At 38.3% G+C, this 18,254-nt stretch overlaps 1 protein-coding gene across 4 annotated transcripts; it reads left to right on the forward strand.

Moving 5' to 3' along the window:
* Positions 1-4,026: 4,026 nt before the first annotated feature.
* Positions 4,027-16,028, forward strand: LOC306821716 (RNA-binding protein, mRNA-processing factor 2a). Of its 4 annotated transcripts, none has more exons than XM_079340282.1 (8): positions 4,027-4,562; positions 7,488-7,565; positions 8,818-8,856; positions 9,238-9,300; positions 10,286-10,436; positions 12,036-12,199; positions 13,924-13,996; positions 14,933-16,028. In XM_079340282.1, the coding sequence occupies exons 1-7, from the start codon at positions 4,287-4,289 to the stop codon at positions 13,987-13,989; spliced, it is 837 nt and encodes a 278-aa protein (XP_079196408.1). In that variant the 5' UTR covers positions 4,027-4,286; the 3' UTR covers positions 13,990-13,996; positions 14,933-16,028. The 4 variants fall into 4 exon arrangements, with proteins under 4 accessions (XP_079196408.1, XP_079196409.1, XP_079196410.1 ...); XM_079340283.1 differs by having other exon boundaries at positions 14,936-16,028; XM_079340284.1 differs by having other exon boundaries at positions 4,028-4,562; positions 12,036-12,184.
* The last annotated feature ends 2,226 nt before the right edge of the window (positions 16,029-18,254 follow it).

Genomic DNA, 18,254 nt, shown 5'->3' on the forward strand with positions numbered 1-18,254 from the left:
TGAAATTTTAGTGTGTGACAGCCAACTGGAAAAAAACACTGAAAAAACACTTTTAAAGAGGAAGCAGTTAAAAATGATGCTGTTACATAAAACTTTCTAATTTGTCATTTTCAGCCTTACCTTCACATCAAAGTCCTCTCACAAAATTCACCATGCATTACGATTCATGAAAAACGTTGCATTGCATTGTTTGTGTTAAAAGCCTCTGTCATTACTCCGGGCCTCCCCTAGGGGTCCCACGCCCTACTTGGGTAGGGCACACTGTATTAAGGTGTCAAAGGGCTAACAATGAACAACCACTGAGTCCAAGTATACCACTATTTCTGCAGCATGACAGCTTCCTGAACTCACAGCCTCTTGACACAATCTATCGTGCTTCCACAACAATTCTAAACTGGCAACAGCAATGTTGGAGAAGTTGTGATTCAAGAGCATCAGACAGAAATCCTCCAGCAGGTCCACAGTAAAAGCACTATCCTCCTGTTTGTTCAATTAATGACAAGCAGCAACCACTTGAGCCCTTAAGGTTGTGAGGCAGTCCATTTAGACTAAAAAAAAACAATCTCTTGATAATTTCAACATTAAAAGTCCCACCCCTAAATTATGTAGAGCCTCCATGTCAACACTTACTTTAAATCAGCTGAAGAGACGTATAAATAAGACATATTTGTTCTGAACATCTTTGGCAGTGAAGATGGCAGCGACATCTTTGGGTATAAAAGGTTCAGAGCCTCAGTGAATCATGTTTTAAGTTTAACTCTTTGTATGCCATGAATTCAAAGACGTTATTATAATCCAATGAATTTCGGATTCATAGAATCAGAATTAGTTTTATTGGTCATGTATGCTTACACACACATACAAGGAATTTGTCTTCAGTAACTGTGCTCTCAATGTACAAAGTTGAATATTAAATATAAACATAATATAAACAAAAATACTCAGATATACAACGCTAAATAAAACAATAGTGCAGTGGTGAGTAGTGCAGAAATGCTCAGATGAACATAATAAATGTGTAACTATATAACAGATGGTTTTTATATATGAGGTAGAGTATTTAAAGTGTTTTTATACACATTGTGCAGAGATTGGTGAGTATATACATATTCATAAGTTATAGAAAATAAAAATAGTTTAAATAGACAGTTTTATTAAAGTGATGGGAATAATTACAAAAAGAGACATGAAAATAAACAAGTCTGGCTTCACTGTCTGAAGGACGACTACAAATTATGTTTGGTGTTTTAAGAAATGGTCTAAACTGTCTGCAATGAAGAGATAATAAAAATGTTTATTTTTTTACACACACACATGTTTTTGATACATATAATCAGTGATTGGATAATTAAAGTGATGATCCGTCTTTCATTGTAATGCATAGAAGATATAAAACTCGACATGCATAAAAATGTGGACCTTTTAACTGCTCTGACTTGGACAAAAGAAATGAAGACAACATCATCACTGAGATTTCAATGTTCAATTTGAATTAATTGATAAGCAACCACTGGTGTGGCTTAATAATAATATCCGAACTGAGAGGGATGCAGCTTTATGTGTCTTTTGTTAGTGGCTTTTAAAGAGAGTGAAGGAGGTTATATTTGTGGAGGAGGTGCAGAAAGGTGTCATGTGCACGAAGCCCTTGCAGCACAAACTGTAAGAACTGTATGTGCTTGATGAATTAATGAACACTCAGCATTACAAGTCAATATTTCATAGGCACCAACCGTGTAACTTTAAAGTGAAATAGAGCGTAATGTATGTTGCACTTGACTGTTCTTTTTAATGCAAGTAAATTCAGCTGCTGATTTAAGACAGAAAACAGCAGTGCATCTACACATACCTGTGCTCTTGTTTATTTTAGTTCTAATTCAATCTAATTCAATTAATTTTTCCTGATGGGAGCATGCATTAGATTTAAACCAAAAACAGTGAATATGTGTTCAAATCAGCCACACTTGTAAAAATACATTTATATGAACAGGTATTACATCCAACATTCATCATCCCAGCTAACTACCAACCTTTTATCGTCATCCCCTGGAGTTTCTCCCAATATTTTGAACCATGACAACCAGACTCATCAGCACTTATAGAGAGGCTTTCGGCTCCTTCAGTCATACTAAGCTCATGTTTAATTTAAATGGATTCATCATTTGAAACATTCAAAGATGTTTGGCTTCACTGATTTTTTTTTTAAATAATGGGGGGGTTACAACCAGATTTAATAGTAAAAGTAATTACTGTGACCTTTATTGTCCGTGTGTTCAGTATGTTGTCTGTCTATCTATTTTTCTCTTGTCTTCTTATTTCACCAATACAGTAAAAAAAATAAAAAATCAACTGCATTTTATTTCCAAACTGAATAGATAGCTGTGTAAAATTGCTCTGTTTCAGCCACACACAAAAAAGACTAAATGCCCAAATATCATGTCTATTGAGATTCATGCACGCTAACAACTCTCTGCCATTAAAGATATGAACTACTGCTGACTTAAATAAAAGTGGTGTGCAATAAATAAAAACATTTTTATACAGATAACTTTCTCTTAGGATACTGAAGCCAACTAAATTTGTGCGCCATGATGTAGTCTCTCTCTCTCTCTCTTGCTTTACGTTGTATATGGTGCATAATATATGTACTATGGTGTCCAGTGTGCATAAACACAGAGAAACACAGCACACTGTCACTATTTTTAGATCAAATCTGGAGAAGTACAGAGAGAATAAATGGCCGCCCCCTCCCTGTCCTGCAGGTCTGATTGTGTTCTAATACAAAGTCAGGAAGCCGTGTGGCCTCTGAGATCTGCTTGTTGTGAGGAAACGCACTGCATGCTGGGTGCACGTCCAGGGCCGAGTCAAGCACACAACACAGGCCCTTTCCCCACCCACACCCCTCCTACGTCAACCCCAGACTGAAAGGATTAAAACACAGGCACCATGATGATTACCACTATTATTATTATTATTATTATCATCATCATTATGTTACTGCTTAATGTGTTGTGCTTGCTGTACGCAGTTTACCCTTTCTTTCCCTTTTAAACCTTTCATTCAAACAAAAGCCCTGCAAATCAACATCCACTATAAACACCACTTGCTTTGGATGGCTGTGTTTTAGTTTATTGATGTTTCTGACACCAACAAATAAACCATAAATATTAAAAATGAAACATGTAAATACCCTTTAGTCAACCAACTATTCAATGCATATTAATTATATCATCTATCAATCATCTATATGTTCTTAATCCTATAAGATGAAGATTTTTATGTTACATTTCTCTCTCTAAATCTCAGTATTAAAAAAGGCACATGATTAAACGTCTAGAAAATACAATATAAAATTAGTTTTAGTTTGTTATTTAACTCTGATAGCATATACAGTATAATGGTCATTTAGATTTTTTTTTAAATTGTGTTTGTATAATAGTAATTTAATAGTCTATGTTTGAATCCTCCCCTTTTTGTGAACATATTTACTGATACCAAACGTGAAACATAGATAAGTAATAAAGCACATACTGAACTTAAATAGTCATTCAAATATTTGGTAACAAAGAGGTTGTTCAGGATCTTTTTTTTTTTTAACCAACATAAAATAAATAGAAATACATTGTATTTGATGCAAGCCTGACGTCCCTTGTTTATCAGTTTGTGCCACGATAACTTCAATTAAGCAGATATTTTATTTTAATGTAAAGCACAGAGGCCTTCATTTCATTTTTTTTTATTATAGGGTCCAACATTCAGTGGATGACAGTGAAAGTAGTGATTGTGACTTACAGAAACACGAGGAAATTTAAATTGACATTAAAATATTGTTTTATTTTTTACATTACTTTAAATGAAACCATATTGTAGAGGTTTTGAGGGACTGGCCATTGGCTTTGCGGCTCCCATAGAAACGGCGATGCGGCGGCGGAGGGGCCGGCGCTTCCTGCAACAGCTGAGGCGGATCTGCAGCCTGATTACGGCTCACAGCGGACTCCAACATAATTGATGACCTAATTGAAAAGCAGGAGAGGGAGGAGGAGGGGGGGCTCACTCGCGGACAGGAGGAGAGAGAGAGACGCGCTCCAATGAGAAAAGTTTACTTGTTCTTCCCCCGCACAGTCCCACAGCTGAGGGCATTGATGTGAGCGCAGAAGCTTCGAGTTTTTTACGCACACTTCTTTCCCCCCATCTTTCACCTTCACACACGGAGCACAAATCCACCTTCTCACCTTTAGTTTAGCGCGTGTCTGTCATTTCTTTCTTTTCCTTTTTCCTCCCTTTTATGAATGATTCTCTCTCGCAATACTTCTTCTGAGATCTCCTCGGATACTTCTTCTCCGCCGCAGTCCTCGTCCGCACGACTTCACCTCGGCACATCTTCTCTCGTCAAGTTCAAACGCCACCAAGACTTTCACGGCAGCTTTAGACGCACTTGGGGGAAATATCACGCCACGAGGAAACTCTTGATACTTTCGGAAGCAACAACGGCAGCGGAGGCGACCGACAACATGAGTCTCAAAGCTGACGCAGAGCCCAATAACAATGTCTCCATCGAGGAGGAGGTGAGTTTAACTCAAGTTTGATCCCTCAGCTGTAAAGAGAATCTGGCCCGCTGTGTTCACATGTATTCATAGCCTACAATAACAGTCATAACTTTTTTTTTTTTACTTGTCGACATGTGTAATTGAGGCTTTCAAGCTGTTTATGTGGTGACATGGAGCTTTTATGTCCCACTGGAATAGTTTATAAAGAGCGTTATAAAATTCGTTTATCAAGAACACGATGGATATGATCATCTACTAAACTTATCTTTTCAAAATGATTTTTTTTTACTCCCAAAACTCCTTAAACTTGTTGTGAAGTCTCATTTATTCATGTTTCACGTGCACCACCAGGTGTAGAAGAGTCTAATTAGCAATAATGACCTCAGCAAATCAGTTAGACTCTTCAACCAATTAAGTGTTAGTTTGTCTCGCCTGTTGACGCGTTTGTTCATATTTTCTGCTGCAATTTATGCCAGGCTTTGTAAAATAGTCCGTGTGTTTGTCTAGTTTTGAGTCTAAATTAAATTAAAAGGCAGTCACCTGACGTGTTCAGATAAACATCGTAAATCAAGACAAAAAAAGGTGAAAATACGGCCTGACTTGCTTGCAATAAGAAAAAAATGATCTGCCAATGAAGAAAGCAAGTCATACTTGAGTGTCTTGAAATGAGATGTCTATATCTAGTTACTGTGAATGCGTATAAAAGAATTAACTATTAGCTTACTGCATTAGATTCTGCACTGATTATACGCAAGCGGGCCTTGTTTTCAGTTTTATTGGCTTGAAATCAGATATTTATCTGGACTGGTCTGTGAATGTGGCTTATCTTGTTTAATGGGAGATTTTTTTTAACTAAAAATGAAACTAATACAGTGTAAACACAAGGTTAGATCCAGGGTTTAAAAAAATCCAAATAAACTCCAATCTGCATTTTAAAAAGTCATTTGAATGTCATACATAACAGCCAGGGCATTGACTTCTTTTTAATATATACTTGATATATTTTCATCCTGTTCATCAGCATCGGATGTCTGACTTGTTTGTTTTTTATTCACATGCCACATCTTCAGTGTAATGTCACTTTTTTACCCTCTGATTTGTGAGGAGACTCAAAGCCATTATGATACTGCATCCTATATTTAAGGTTTATTCTTTTAATATAAATCTTTTTTTTATACTGTAGTTTTATATTTTAATAAATATGAAAGTGTAATAAGGCCTACATTTGAATTAACTCAATTAATTGACTGCCCTCCTTAAAGATCCATGTCTTTTTTTCTTTTTTTTTTTCTTCCAGCAGTCACTCTCTGTCGCTCTGTGTGGCCGGCTGCATTTCCTCTTTAATGACTCCTTATGGAGACTCACTGAGGGGAGCACAGGGCCTTTTGTTGCTCCTCCTTTGTTCCCATTATCTTCCTGCAAAGACACGTGTGGCCACTTGACTTTTCTTACACTAATTTGTGTCAGTATTTTCTTCTCCTTGTTATTGAGGACAAAGATTAAGCAAATGGGCCAACACAGTGAATAAAAGCGTTTGAGTCTGTTTTTAGAGACCACTTCAAACGAGATGCAGCATCCTTTTGGCTGGCAGTGTATCCATTTGATTTAAACATTTCTGTAAAATAATCTGATGCCTTAAAGAAACAATTGGCTGGACTTCAGCTCAGTTTAAAGGTTATACACTTGCATTCAAAGAGAAACCAGTGAACACATGATAACATCACTCCATTGAACATGTGTCCAGCTGTGTCTGCTTAATGTTGTTGTATGCGCTGACATGTAGAGGGCTGAGAAATGCTGCTGTGCGGCACCTGAAAAATGCCGGAGGGCTGGCGGGGCCGGGGCTGCAGGTCAGAGGAAGGAAATGGTGTCACGCTGTGCTCTGTTGTCCACCGCTCATTGCTGTTCCTCTGGCAGCCCCATTGTACTCATGGCCTCCCCACTGGCTGGGAACTAATGGGCCTCGCACTGCATGCTTTATTTCCACGTCCACACTGTACACAGCCTCGGCTTTCAGTATCCATTGGTCAGGGAATGGCCAGGGGTCCTTGAAGGGGTCCAAGGGGTCCTCCTGCATGGTCATATGTTGACCGTTAAGCTCACTACAGAAATCACAGGATCTTTTATATTTTGTTTTTCTTCTTTTCAGTTTTCTAAGAGACAAATGTGAAATCTAAAGGGATTAGCATATTTTCATATCAGATATGTCGAATTTCTGCATTTGGGATCTTGTCAAGGGCTTAACCAGTGTTTTTTTTAAACTGAGGGTCATGATCCAGCCAAGAGGTTGTTTCTTAATTCTAAGGCATGTATTTAAAAATAATCAATCTCACCTGGAATCCAGAATTTTATGGCTCATGTTTAACTTATGGAGTGTTTTTATAACTACTGTATCTTATAGTATAACTTAAAATAAGAAGCAAAATGTAAAGCCTCTTGGGTACATTTACATCTTTGATTACTTGAAATGTGTTCCTCTTTTTTAGGCCTTTACTATTATTTTCATTAAACAATAATTTATTGAGGGGAATAATTAGACTTTTGTTGAGTCCCACAACCTTTGAACAGACCGATGTGGTTTGGGACATGTGGCTTTTTTTTCCTTTTTTTTTTTTTTTCAAGAAGTCAAGAGCAAAGAAGTTTACAAGGGTTGAATCTCCTGCAGTTGTGTTGAGGAAAGCTGCTCAATATGTGAGGTGAAACAGGTCAAGCATATTTCAAACTGAAGCGTAGACTGTAAATGAAGCTGTGCCGTGTTTTCTGCTGTCACTTTTGTTGAAGTTGTTGTTGGTAGATAACATGATAATATTTTGAATGTCTAACTAATTATTCAGATCAATGTGTTTGTTATTTGAGTGGAGTGAGAAACAGTTTGTTAGAACAAGACAGAATATTTGACTCCTCACTTACAAGCAATCATTTGCATTTTTTTTTTGTTTGCAGGTACGAACACTGTTTGTCAGCGGCCTACCTGTCGATATCAAACCACGGGAACTTTACCTTCTCTTCAGACCATTTAAGGTAGGTTACAATATGATGTAGCTTGAAAAGGTTTTAAGATTTCGTTTTTATAGATATAATCACTTGTCAGTAGTTTTAATGCAAAGTAACTGCTGTTTGCAAAGGACAGCGAATCAAGTAAAGTGTGTATAAGCTGCACACAGAGGTAGACCTTCGTACATTATAATCATTAATAAGTGAGATTTGAGATGCAGTAAGTATCATTTCTTGTGGTGGTGTTTGATGGTTTCACACAAAGTGTATCTGTGCTGCTCTTTTGTACATCTTCTCATCAAACAGTCCCTCTGTTAATGGCGGTCTGGAAATATTTGCATATATGGAAATGAGGCCACGCCATTGTTCGTCTGTCTCTGTTTTTGACCGGACTCCACCTCCATAAACACCCCTCCCACCCGTGTCCTAACTAACAAAATTGGAAGTGGTACCCCTCGCACATGGATGATCGTGTGGAATGTGTAAATGAGTAGCCCTCGCGATTGGCCAACCAACCCTCTCCATGACCCAGCTCGCTCCGTGTAGAGATGTCTTTATTTCCCCTCGTAACATTTGGAGATTGTGAAACCACTGAAATCTTTTGTTTGCATAAGTCTGTGTTACAGGTTTACCTTTTAGTCCATTTGTCTGCAGAAGGCCAACACAGCTGAGTGTGTGGAAATGAAGTTAAATCTGATTCAGTGATGCTTACAGATAAAAGAACCTTTTTTTTCACTTGGTTTCTGGAGAAACCTTTAACATTGACTATTTTCCACCTCACTTTCTCCTCCTAGTATCTGATCTGGTTTGGGATCATTGCAAAAGATTTATTGCAGCCAGTTAAAGTTGTTTAATTTTCCATGACTGTAAATCAGTATCAGGAGAGATCCCATCTACCAACACTCTTCAGGCTAAATTCCCCTCTGATAGTGCTCATATTTTCACTAACACTTGTGCAGTTTCTTTACTTTTTTTTTTAATAGAAATCCTTCATAATCCTAAACCAGAGGAAAACGGATGACCTTGAGATTTCTGCTAAAAATGTGCTTTTTCTTTCATCGATCTAAACTTGCATTAGTTGGAAATGTGCTTGCATTTTTTTTCTGTACCATAAACTGCATAAACCACAGTCAGAGTTTAAGGTCCATGATGTATTATGTTGAGCTCAACATGAAGGTGCACACGAAGCAGATTATTTTCGATAAAGAAAGAAATGTTTATGCCTGACTTCCTACATGTGACTGTCGGGTGGATAATTGGCTATCTCTCTTCCCCACAGGGTTATGAAGGGTCACTGATTAAGTTAACATCAAAACAGGTGAGAATCCTCCCGCAGAAGCTATTAAAATACTTCCATGAACAAATGGCCATCGCTATGTTGTTGATGCCAACATTGGCTTAAAAAGGAATTAAATTCGTTATGAGTGAGAATTCATTTATTTCTACTAAAGCATAAATTTAATGGCATTGAAAAATATGTTTTTTGATCCAAATTCACTTGTTCCTGTGTTTTATATTTTGAAGGAAACATTTATTTTTTTTACTTTAAAAGGAAGCATATTTCTAGCAGAGCATATGGAAGACATTAGGATGCATACATAGTCAATGGATTGTTTCACTAAAATGTAGGTACTTGTATATTAAAATGCTCGTGTATGTGCTGGTTGTCACATGGCCCTTCTTCCCTTTTGTCTTCTAGCCAGTTGGGTTTGTAACCTTTGACAGTCGCACTGGAGCTGAAGCTGCAAAAAACTCACTTAATGTAAGCGTTCACTTGTTTTTATTTATTAACCTTCAGTCAGTCTTTTTTTGCCCCCCTGTTTGTAAAGATCCAGTTGTTTTTTTCCCCCCAGATTTGTGCTAACCTTTGCTTAAACCTAAAGGAAAAAGTGATTGGCACTCCTTTCCCTTAAAATTTCTCAAAGCCAACCCATTTTGTCTTTTCATAATTCAATGGCAGGGCCATTTTTGGAAAGAGACCAGAATCCCGTAGCCTTACGGTAGTTTACTTTGACCTTGATACACACCCCTTCTTAGTCTGATTATAGCTTTCCTTATTTTGCATATATCACTGCTTTACTGTAATACTTGTTCCATAGCCACATGTTTAGTGTTATTTGGACACATCTTCAGTAGCGTAACCTCTTTATTTGGCACCCAGTAGCCCACATTGGCAGAATCTAACACTTCTCTCTCTCATAGCCTTTAGCCTTCCTATGAGCATCACCTCTTAGATACACCCAGCAGTCACACACAGACACACATACACACCAAAATACTACTCACCTGCATGTGGGCACAACGCTTAGGGCACAAGAACACACGCAGGGTTAAACCACCTAAAAGGATTTACTCTCAAAGTCTCACCGTGGACCCTTTTTCCTCATCTCCCTCCCCTCGTGGCTCATAACAGGCTGAACACCTCGTACTGTCGCCTGTGCTTCTAAATTCATCACGAGGATCGGGAGATGGAGTCTGTTGAAATATTTCAGGATGTATCCTTAAGTCTTCCCTTGTTAAAGACTTTTTTATATAAAGTTGTCAGGGGCAGAGGGTGTATTTCAACATCCAACAAAAGGACAGAATAGTTTTACTCAAGGGAAGCTTGAAAGACACATCCTTAGTATTGAAACATGTCTTTAGGAAAGGAGACCAAGTGAGACTACTGAGCTACAGCCCCCTCAAACTCTGCCCACCTCCCTTACGATACTATGTCCCCTTCCTCCCCTCCTCCATCTCTCCCCCAGGGTATCCGTTTTGACCCCGAAAGCCCTCAGACCCTGCGCTTAGAGTTTGCTAAAGCCAACACGAAGATGGCAAAGAGTAAGCTGATGGCCACACCGAACCCCACAAATATCCACCCTGCTCTAGGAGCTCACTTCATTGCACGGGACCCATGTAAGTTTTACGGCTGCACCACTCTAGGCTCTCTCATCCACTCTCACCTTGGCAACGCCAGTACTCAAATCCCTTCTTACCCTTACCTAAAATCTCTCTGAAGATGTCTAGACATTAAAGACAAATGGGAAGGAGTTCAAAACAGACTCTAACAATTGACGGACTAACTCACCTCCACATGCATGTGCCATCTCGACTCTTTAGAAAGCCGCTTTGCTTCAGTCCAGCTGTGAATTATTGCTCCCACACGTTTTAGTCGGCAGTTAAGTCCCAGGTCTTTTTTGCGTAAACACCTGCTTGATTTTAACAGGTGGTTGATGGTGTAAAGATGCATTCAGAACAGGTTTCCACAGCTTTAATGTACCCTTAATTTATGGCAAAGGGTACGTGGGTTCAAGTTCAGCATGGGCAGGGTGTTAACAATGGGAGTTAGCAGGCTTAGGAATGTATAATGATCAGATTAGAAATAAAAAGATAATCTTAAACATTGACCATCCTTAAAGGGATACTTCACCCATTTGCATGAAGCTTTGTATCATTAGAAACATGGTAGCAGTGTTGAATGGTCGTGAATCCAGCCCTCATTTTGCCCTGAGATGAGAAAAATGTTTTTCTTTGCCTGGAAGTTTTCTTCATGTGATGCAATATGACGCTTTTTGCATCACATGAAGAAAACTTCCAGGCAAAGAAAAACATATTTTTCTCGTCTCTGGGCAAAATGAGGGTTGGATTCACGACCATTCAACACTACTACCATGTTTCTAATGATACAAAGCTTCATGTAAATGGGTGAAGTATCCCTTTTAAGCGTCTCTGTCCTGGTACTCACTGCAGCCTAATGGCATTTTTTCTTCCCTGCTGCTAAAATTGTGTTATGAAGTTTGAAATACTAATGAGAGGGCTGCACTTCATTTAGAAAGCTTCACAATTTCACATGTGGAGTACTTCCTGGCGGCAGTGGTACATGGGTCATGGTTACTGGTGCAAGGACATAAGTCCATATGTGTTAATGATCAGTTTCAATACATGATTTTCATGTTGACTGCGAATAATGGGATTTAATCATTGAAGCAAAATGCAGTTGAATGTCTAAAGAACTCATTCTGATATTTAGGTATATAGCTAATGTAGTAATCAATGAATGGTGTCCCATTTTGTAGCTCTATATAGAGTTCTTCTTTCCTAACGGCTGCTTAAAGGGCAACTACACAGTTGAGGGATTTTGAATTGTAGTGTTTTGGTTGAGGCGGTGGATTTGGGTAATGGCCAAAAGAGGTGGCTCTTATCCAGACTTAAATCATGTTTACACAGGCATTCTACATGGGACAAAAGTGAAAACTGGTCTGAATGCACCTTTTTAAGGTAGTAAGGCTTATTTAAATTAAGTAATGACAGTGCAAACTATGAATACAATTAAAGTTATTAATGATGATCAGCACAAAAAGACAATTTGTGACATCACAAATCATAACAAAACCTCCGAGGTGCAGCATGTTTTTATTACACATCTCTTCCTTTAGCAAATTGAAAACATAATCTTGCACTTTATAAGCAGATCAGGTCCGTCAGCTTTGTTTCCTCTGCCCTGTGCTTCCCCAGATGATCTGACAGGGGCAGCACTGATCCCAGCATCTCCAGATGCCTGGACTCCATACCCCCTGTACACCACGGAGCTGACCCCGGGCCTCCCTCACGCAGCCTTCACTTACCCAGCGGCCGCTGCCGCTGCCGCAGCCCTCCACGCCCAGGTGAGGGACCAACCGGTGTGTGTTTCTCTTATCTTCTATTTCCGTTGCACTCTCTATGCTCCGAAAATAAAGGGAACCTTTTGAGAAACAAAATGTATGTTTTTATGTGCACACCTTTTTTTTTCCATCAAAGAAACCAAAAAGTTACCTTAAAAAAAACAAAAAACTACGCACTTCTGCAACTCTATATTCATCTGTTGCACTGTTCAAAGCAGATTCCTGATGCAATCCCAGTGGTTCTCTGAGGTATTAGAGTAACAGCACGTTACTGAAGCTAACCTAGATAATAAGAAGTAGCTGTTGGCTTCACATCTTGTGCCCTGTTCTGGTGTTGAGAAACGGAGGCCTGGTCCAATTTGAAACCATGAGTTATACTGCAATTAAATGATTCATCATTTTGAAATGGAAAATGTCTCATGGGGAAATCTGGACATTCTTTGATGTCGTGTAACATCACATTAGCATGAATTTAGCTTTAATCCTCTTTGTTGCTTTCATCTGGCTGCTTTGACTAAAGTCTTGCTATTTTGGACAAATATTTGACATGGAGGGAGACGCTTATCTCTTTCTGGAGATCCATGCATCACTATCTTTCACCTTCAGTGCAGACGCATAAAAAAACACTTTGTGATAAAATGATCATGTTTTGATCCATCAGTGGGCAGTAAATCACAAAATAGAACCTTCAGATGAAGTTTGATCCTGCCTAAGACTTTGTGAGGTCATGGTGATCATTACTGTTCAGCCTGAAATCTACTCTTTGCATGTTTTGTGACGGTTATAGATGTGGTTTTGCAAATGTCCTTTGTAAACATTTAATACAAGTTCCATCATGGCCACTGAAAATAAATCAGATAGGAGGGGGAGGCAGCACGAAGTGTTTACACTGTAAGCTAACTGCAGTTTAAATGCTCCAGCTGTAGCATTGCTAACTACTGGGCAGTGGGCAGGGCGCTTGGTTAACAATAGCAATGGAAAATATTTCTCTTGTTGGGTCATTTAAAGTTCATTGTGATCTAACTTCCTCGAGCAGTGTTTCAAGCAGAGAGGAGTGCTGCCCTGTAAAGTAGGCAGCTTTTTACACAGGCAATTTTGATGGGCACAGGGGGGCAGAGGAATGTCAGGTATTTGCTTTGAGAAATTGTCAGACTTGATGGACTTCTCTGGATGTGCCAATTTACTGTCCACGTTCCTGTTGGAATATAAGCTGACTGTGTAGACGCATAAATGGAGGGAAAGGCCTTTTTAATTATAATCCGATGAAAGATCCCTAAAAAGCCGAGTTCTCCTCTCTGCCTCTTTTGTCTGACCGGATGACACGGCAAGAGTCTCAAATGTTTCTAAAATGCTGGTGACCTAGTATATAAAGCCTCTAGCGTTTGTCACCTTCATGCCGTTTCAGTGTGTAGAAAAGTGATCTCATGCTGCTTTTAGTCCCAGGTATAGATGCAAACATACCATCTGATTTAGTCTGTGGAAATGTTTAACACATGGAGAGGTTCTATCTCTCCACATTTCCATGGCTGTTAATTACTCAAGGACCATTGTCCTCTATGAGCAGTTACTGTAAATGACCCACATTCCCATGACTTCAGTGAGCATGGCTTAAAGGAACAGTCCTCCTAAACCTGCTGTTGAAAAGTACATTTTAAGCGTGTAAATCCTCCTATGAATTGATGATTGACGCTCTGCTGCGGGGTTTTGGTGTGCTGTACATGACTGTGTTTTTGTTTCTTTAGATGCGCTGGTACCCTACTCCCTCTGAGACTTCCCAGCCAGGATGGAAGTCCCGGCAGTTTTGTTAGATGTTAAGTGAGTAACCTTTTTAAAGCAAAAAAACCCAACATCCCCTTAAATGTCATTCAAACTAAAATCTACATCATTACAATGTTTGACTGAAAGCTGCATCATGTCAACAAACGGGTGTTTGGTTTAAAGAGATTTATTGTGGTTACTGTTTACATACTTTGTTAAAATACACATGGTATACATCGTCAATTGACGATTCCCATGCAGTTCTTTTTTTTTTTTTTTTTTTTTTTTTTTTTAAACGGCTGGGTGTTGACTTTATTGGCTATGTATGCTTACACACATACACTAGACGTGTCTTCAGTAACTGTGCTCTCAATGAACAAAAAGTACATTTAAACATGATATAAGCAAAAAGACTAATGTATGCAAGGCTTAATAAAATAAGCACAAGTGTCAAGGGTTTGATTCAAAGTTAAAATCATTATAATAAAGAAATATGGGACAGAATAAATCTATATGCATGTATAGTAGCTTTGTAATGCTTTGGGTATGTGAATAAGATTTATTGGAAAAGAAACAAAATACAACAGAAAAAGTTGGAGCTGCCTTGTTATTAAAGGACTATTACATGAGTTACATGTTTCAGTCATTACAGTAAAGCAGGGCACAGAAAACGTTAAGTTGATTTCAAATTCACATCTTGCAACCATGACATGCTTGGAAAAAGACTCCAAATCTATGATTACTTTAACGTTTAACTAAGTTTTAACTAAGCCATACATTCACTGTTTACTGTTTTTTTTAAACAATGCATGATAAAAATCTACGAGTAAGACATCATTATTTTTTAGAATTTAATGATGTATTGTGCCTGTTTAAAAAAGAATAAGATTTGAAATTGTGGCCCACAGTTGTTTTTTGGTCTATTTGTGTCCGTTTTTCCCAACCCTTTTCATGTTTGTTTTGTCTAACTCTTGTTTTCCCTGTTTTCTTCAGCAGGCCTCTGGTAACCACACCTGTGTCCAGCTGAAGTGAGGTTTGCCAAGCTCTTCATTAATTTAATCAGGTTTATTTAATGGACAAATGTGCATTACGATAAACAAACAGTATTTATATCTTCTCCCGATTGTCTGTGGGGGGAGTCTGAGTTGAAACCATCTTGCTGTCGACAATCTGAGCTTTTCCTTGGCAACTATTGCGGTACCATCTTAGCACTTCATATGGAAAAAAAAAAAACCTCATGCAAAGCCCAATATCAAACTCCATGGGTCATATTTGCCGAGGAGAATTTGACAAATTGAAGTTACCGTTGTTAAGCTAGTCCTTCTAGGAGTCACCGCTGCTCCTGGGAGGTTTAGAAGAGTCATTGCATGTTAGTCTTTTTGGCATGAATTTAGAACGCAGAGTTCTGTGTATCCTAATTTTCTTAGTGTTTGTGTTGCCTCGCTCTACCTTGGCCTAGACAGCGAAATGTTTTGTTTTTCCTGTAGAACCTTGGTCTTACCTCTGTGAAAGCTAGGCTGTTGTGTAAATGGCTTATCTCGCATGGACCTTGTGAATGCATCCCTTCGTTCTCTGACAACCCCAGTCCTTATGATCATATCAGTGTCTGTCATTATTTGAGCAAAGGAAAGTACAAATATTTTTGTACTTTTTTGTGTAATGTATATTTATGCATTTTTGTGCAACTAAATAATGAAACCTGTATAAGTTGGATGGATTAGTCGTCTCTTGTGTTCTTGGTGTTACTTTATGATCCTATATCCTGTTGACGTAGTTTTAAAGAAGAAAAAAGTGCAATTTGTTTAAAGGGGAAATGGGCATCTGTCAAAAACATGGAAGTATTCCGAAGGTGGCTTGTGCCATTCTGCTAAAATGAGATTGCTGTTAAACGATCTTTCAGAATGTGAAACTGGACTACAAACGAAAAGGGTTGTTTTTTGGGGGCGGCCATTTTGAAATGGGAAGCAGGATTAGAGTGATGGAGGAATTTAGTTTGTGGTTTAGAAAATATTTGTCTTTGTATCTGCTGTGCATAAGATGTAAAAAAAAAAAAAATATTCCCATCTTATGAATAAAAGAAGTGAATGCATCTCCGTTTGGACATCTGTCATTTAGCTCTACAGCCAATCAAAGTTAACAAACGTTCTCACAATTTGTGCTGACGACAAGAAGTGAAGTCTGCAGACCTCAGATGTTGACATCAATAATTCACAACAACTTTTCATTTGTAATGCCTCGCTGCATTAGTGTCTCTTTGCATCATGCGTGGAGTTGACCTCGACACTCTCCCCTCATAAGCTGGTAAGATTCTCTGTTCAGCCGACCGTGATGGCTCCTCCAGGGACTCTAAAGTGACTCCATACCACCAGCTGCCTGATTGTGGTGGCTGTGCAGCTGGCCAACTGTTAACATTGGTCCATATTGTGCCGCTCAATTGTTGGTATAGAATACCTTTCACTGTGAATAAGCAATACTCCCATTACTTCCATAGCCAACGATGCATGTTGCAGCACAAGTAAAATGAATACAATACAAGGTTTGTACAGCTGTAAATGTAGGACTTTGCAGCACTTGCATCACAAATCATGGCTCAAGAATGAGTGTCATGGTTATTTATAGATGTTTTTTATTTGTTTAAAATTATCGCATAAATTTTTTTTTTTTTTTTTTTTTGGATCAACTTTTTATTGAAATGTTTCCTATTGACAAATTGTTTAAACAAATCTGTGTTCACCAAGGTTACATCAAATCAATGGGTCAGTGTATTTTTTTTTTCCACTAATTTTGGTATATTGCACACAAAAAAAAGAACATGTTAAGTTTCTCAAATGTGACATTTGTGTTTTGGGGTATAAATAGTGTGCCAGCCTACATGACATACTTTTAGGCGTTTGCCTGATCTTTGAATTAACTATTATGGAAATGTTCATACATTTGAGGAATATCTAAAGTTCTGAAAAATCCATCAAAAAATGTTGGAACATGAAATAAACCTTAATCAAAGCACTGTAGAGCAGCTGAAAATTAATCACTGAATAATAATTTTATAGATGGAGAGCTTTTAGTCAAAGTGCTATACACGGCTGATGTTCGATCAAAAAGAAGTGACCTTTTAATTGTAAAGGTTAAAACCCAAACAAACGACACTTCAAAAGAACAAAATAATCCAGTTTGGAATTGGCCACTTGCCTTTCACGGGTTGCATCACTTTTTACACAGAATATTTGGATTGACAGAAAATCAATACAGAGTGCAAAGATGAGGATGCTGTGAGTTGGAAGGCACGTTGCGTTTTTATTTTGATCTGCAGACACGAGCTGTATGCCGTAGTCAGATGTTTATTATTCCTGGAGTATTTCAAAATTTCTTGTCTTTTCAGTTTTAGTATGATAGATTAAGTCCTGATTTACAGATGTCATCTGCAGACTGCAGGGTTCAGAAATCATTTTCCTCAATGTATGTATAAGGTAAAAGCACAGTTAGATGAACAGAAGACATCAGACGATAATATGTTCCTTTTCCTGCATTTCTGTTCCCATCTATAATAATAACCTTTAATGGATGAAGCCCAGTGTGTCGTAGGACTCCGGCTCAATGTTACTTCTAAGAAGGGGATTCAAGTGAACAGTCTTAAAAAATATGTTGTGGAGACTGCATCTTGATTTTTTTATTTTATCAATGTGGAGGAGAAATGAACATGATAATCTATCATAGTTTTTTTGTTTTTTTTTGTAATGAAACACTACAAGACATAGCCACCATCTCCAGCTACCAGACAAACTTCCATATGGTCCGCATCACGATTTGACCCAGCGACCTTCATGTTCCCAACCCAAGTCCCTACAGGGTGTTTTTTTTTTTTTGCCAGAATAATACTTTGACACATACTATGATGCCTCACGTCGTGTTTAAAATTTTACTTGAATAATTCACTGCATGCGTAGCCCCTCGACATCCTTTAAATCAAGCAAACTTGTTAGATATTGGTTTCAACTGAATACAAATAAGCTTCCTAATGCATTTTCACCCCAACATTTTATTTAGCTTTTTTCTCTCCAATATTTATTTTAATTGCATTTCGTACTGCCTGGGAGTTGCACTCTTTCAGATGTCACTTTTCACATCCGTATGTGTTTATGATGACAATTAACTTAAATCTGTTCAACTGAAATAAAACTTTCGGAGGCTGGAGCAACAATGCCCCAAAGGTTTTTAGGACTCTGTCGCCCTCTTCTGGCCTAATACCAACATGACTGGCAGACATGGGGCAGCAAGAGAAAGCAAGTAAAGCTGATGCTGAAATAAAGGGAATGTT

The sequence above is a fragment of the Symphodus melops genome (genome assembly GCF_947650265.1).
Source record: "Symphodus melops genome assembly, chromosome: 3".
Classification (NCBI taxonomy): Eukaryota; Metazoa; Chordata; class Actinopteri; order Labriformes; family Labridae; genus Symphodus; species Symphodus melops.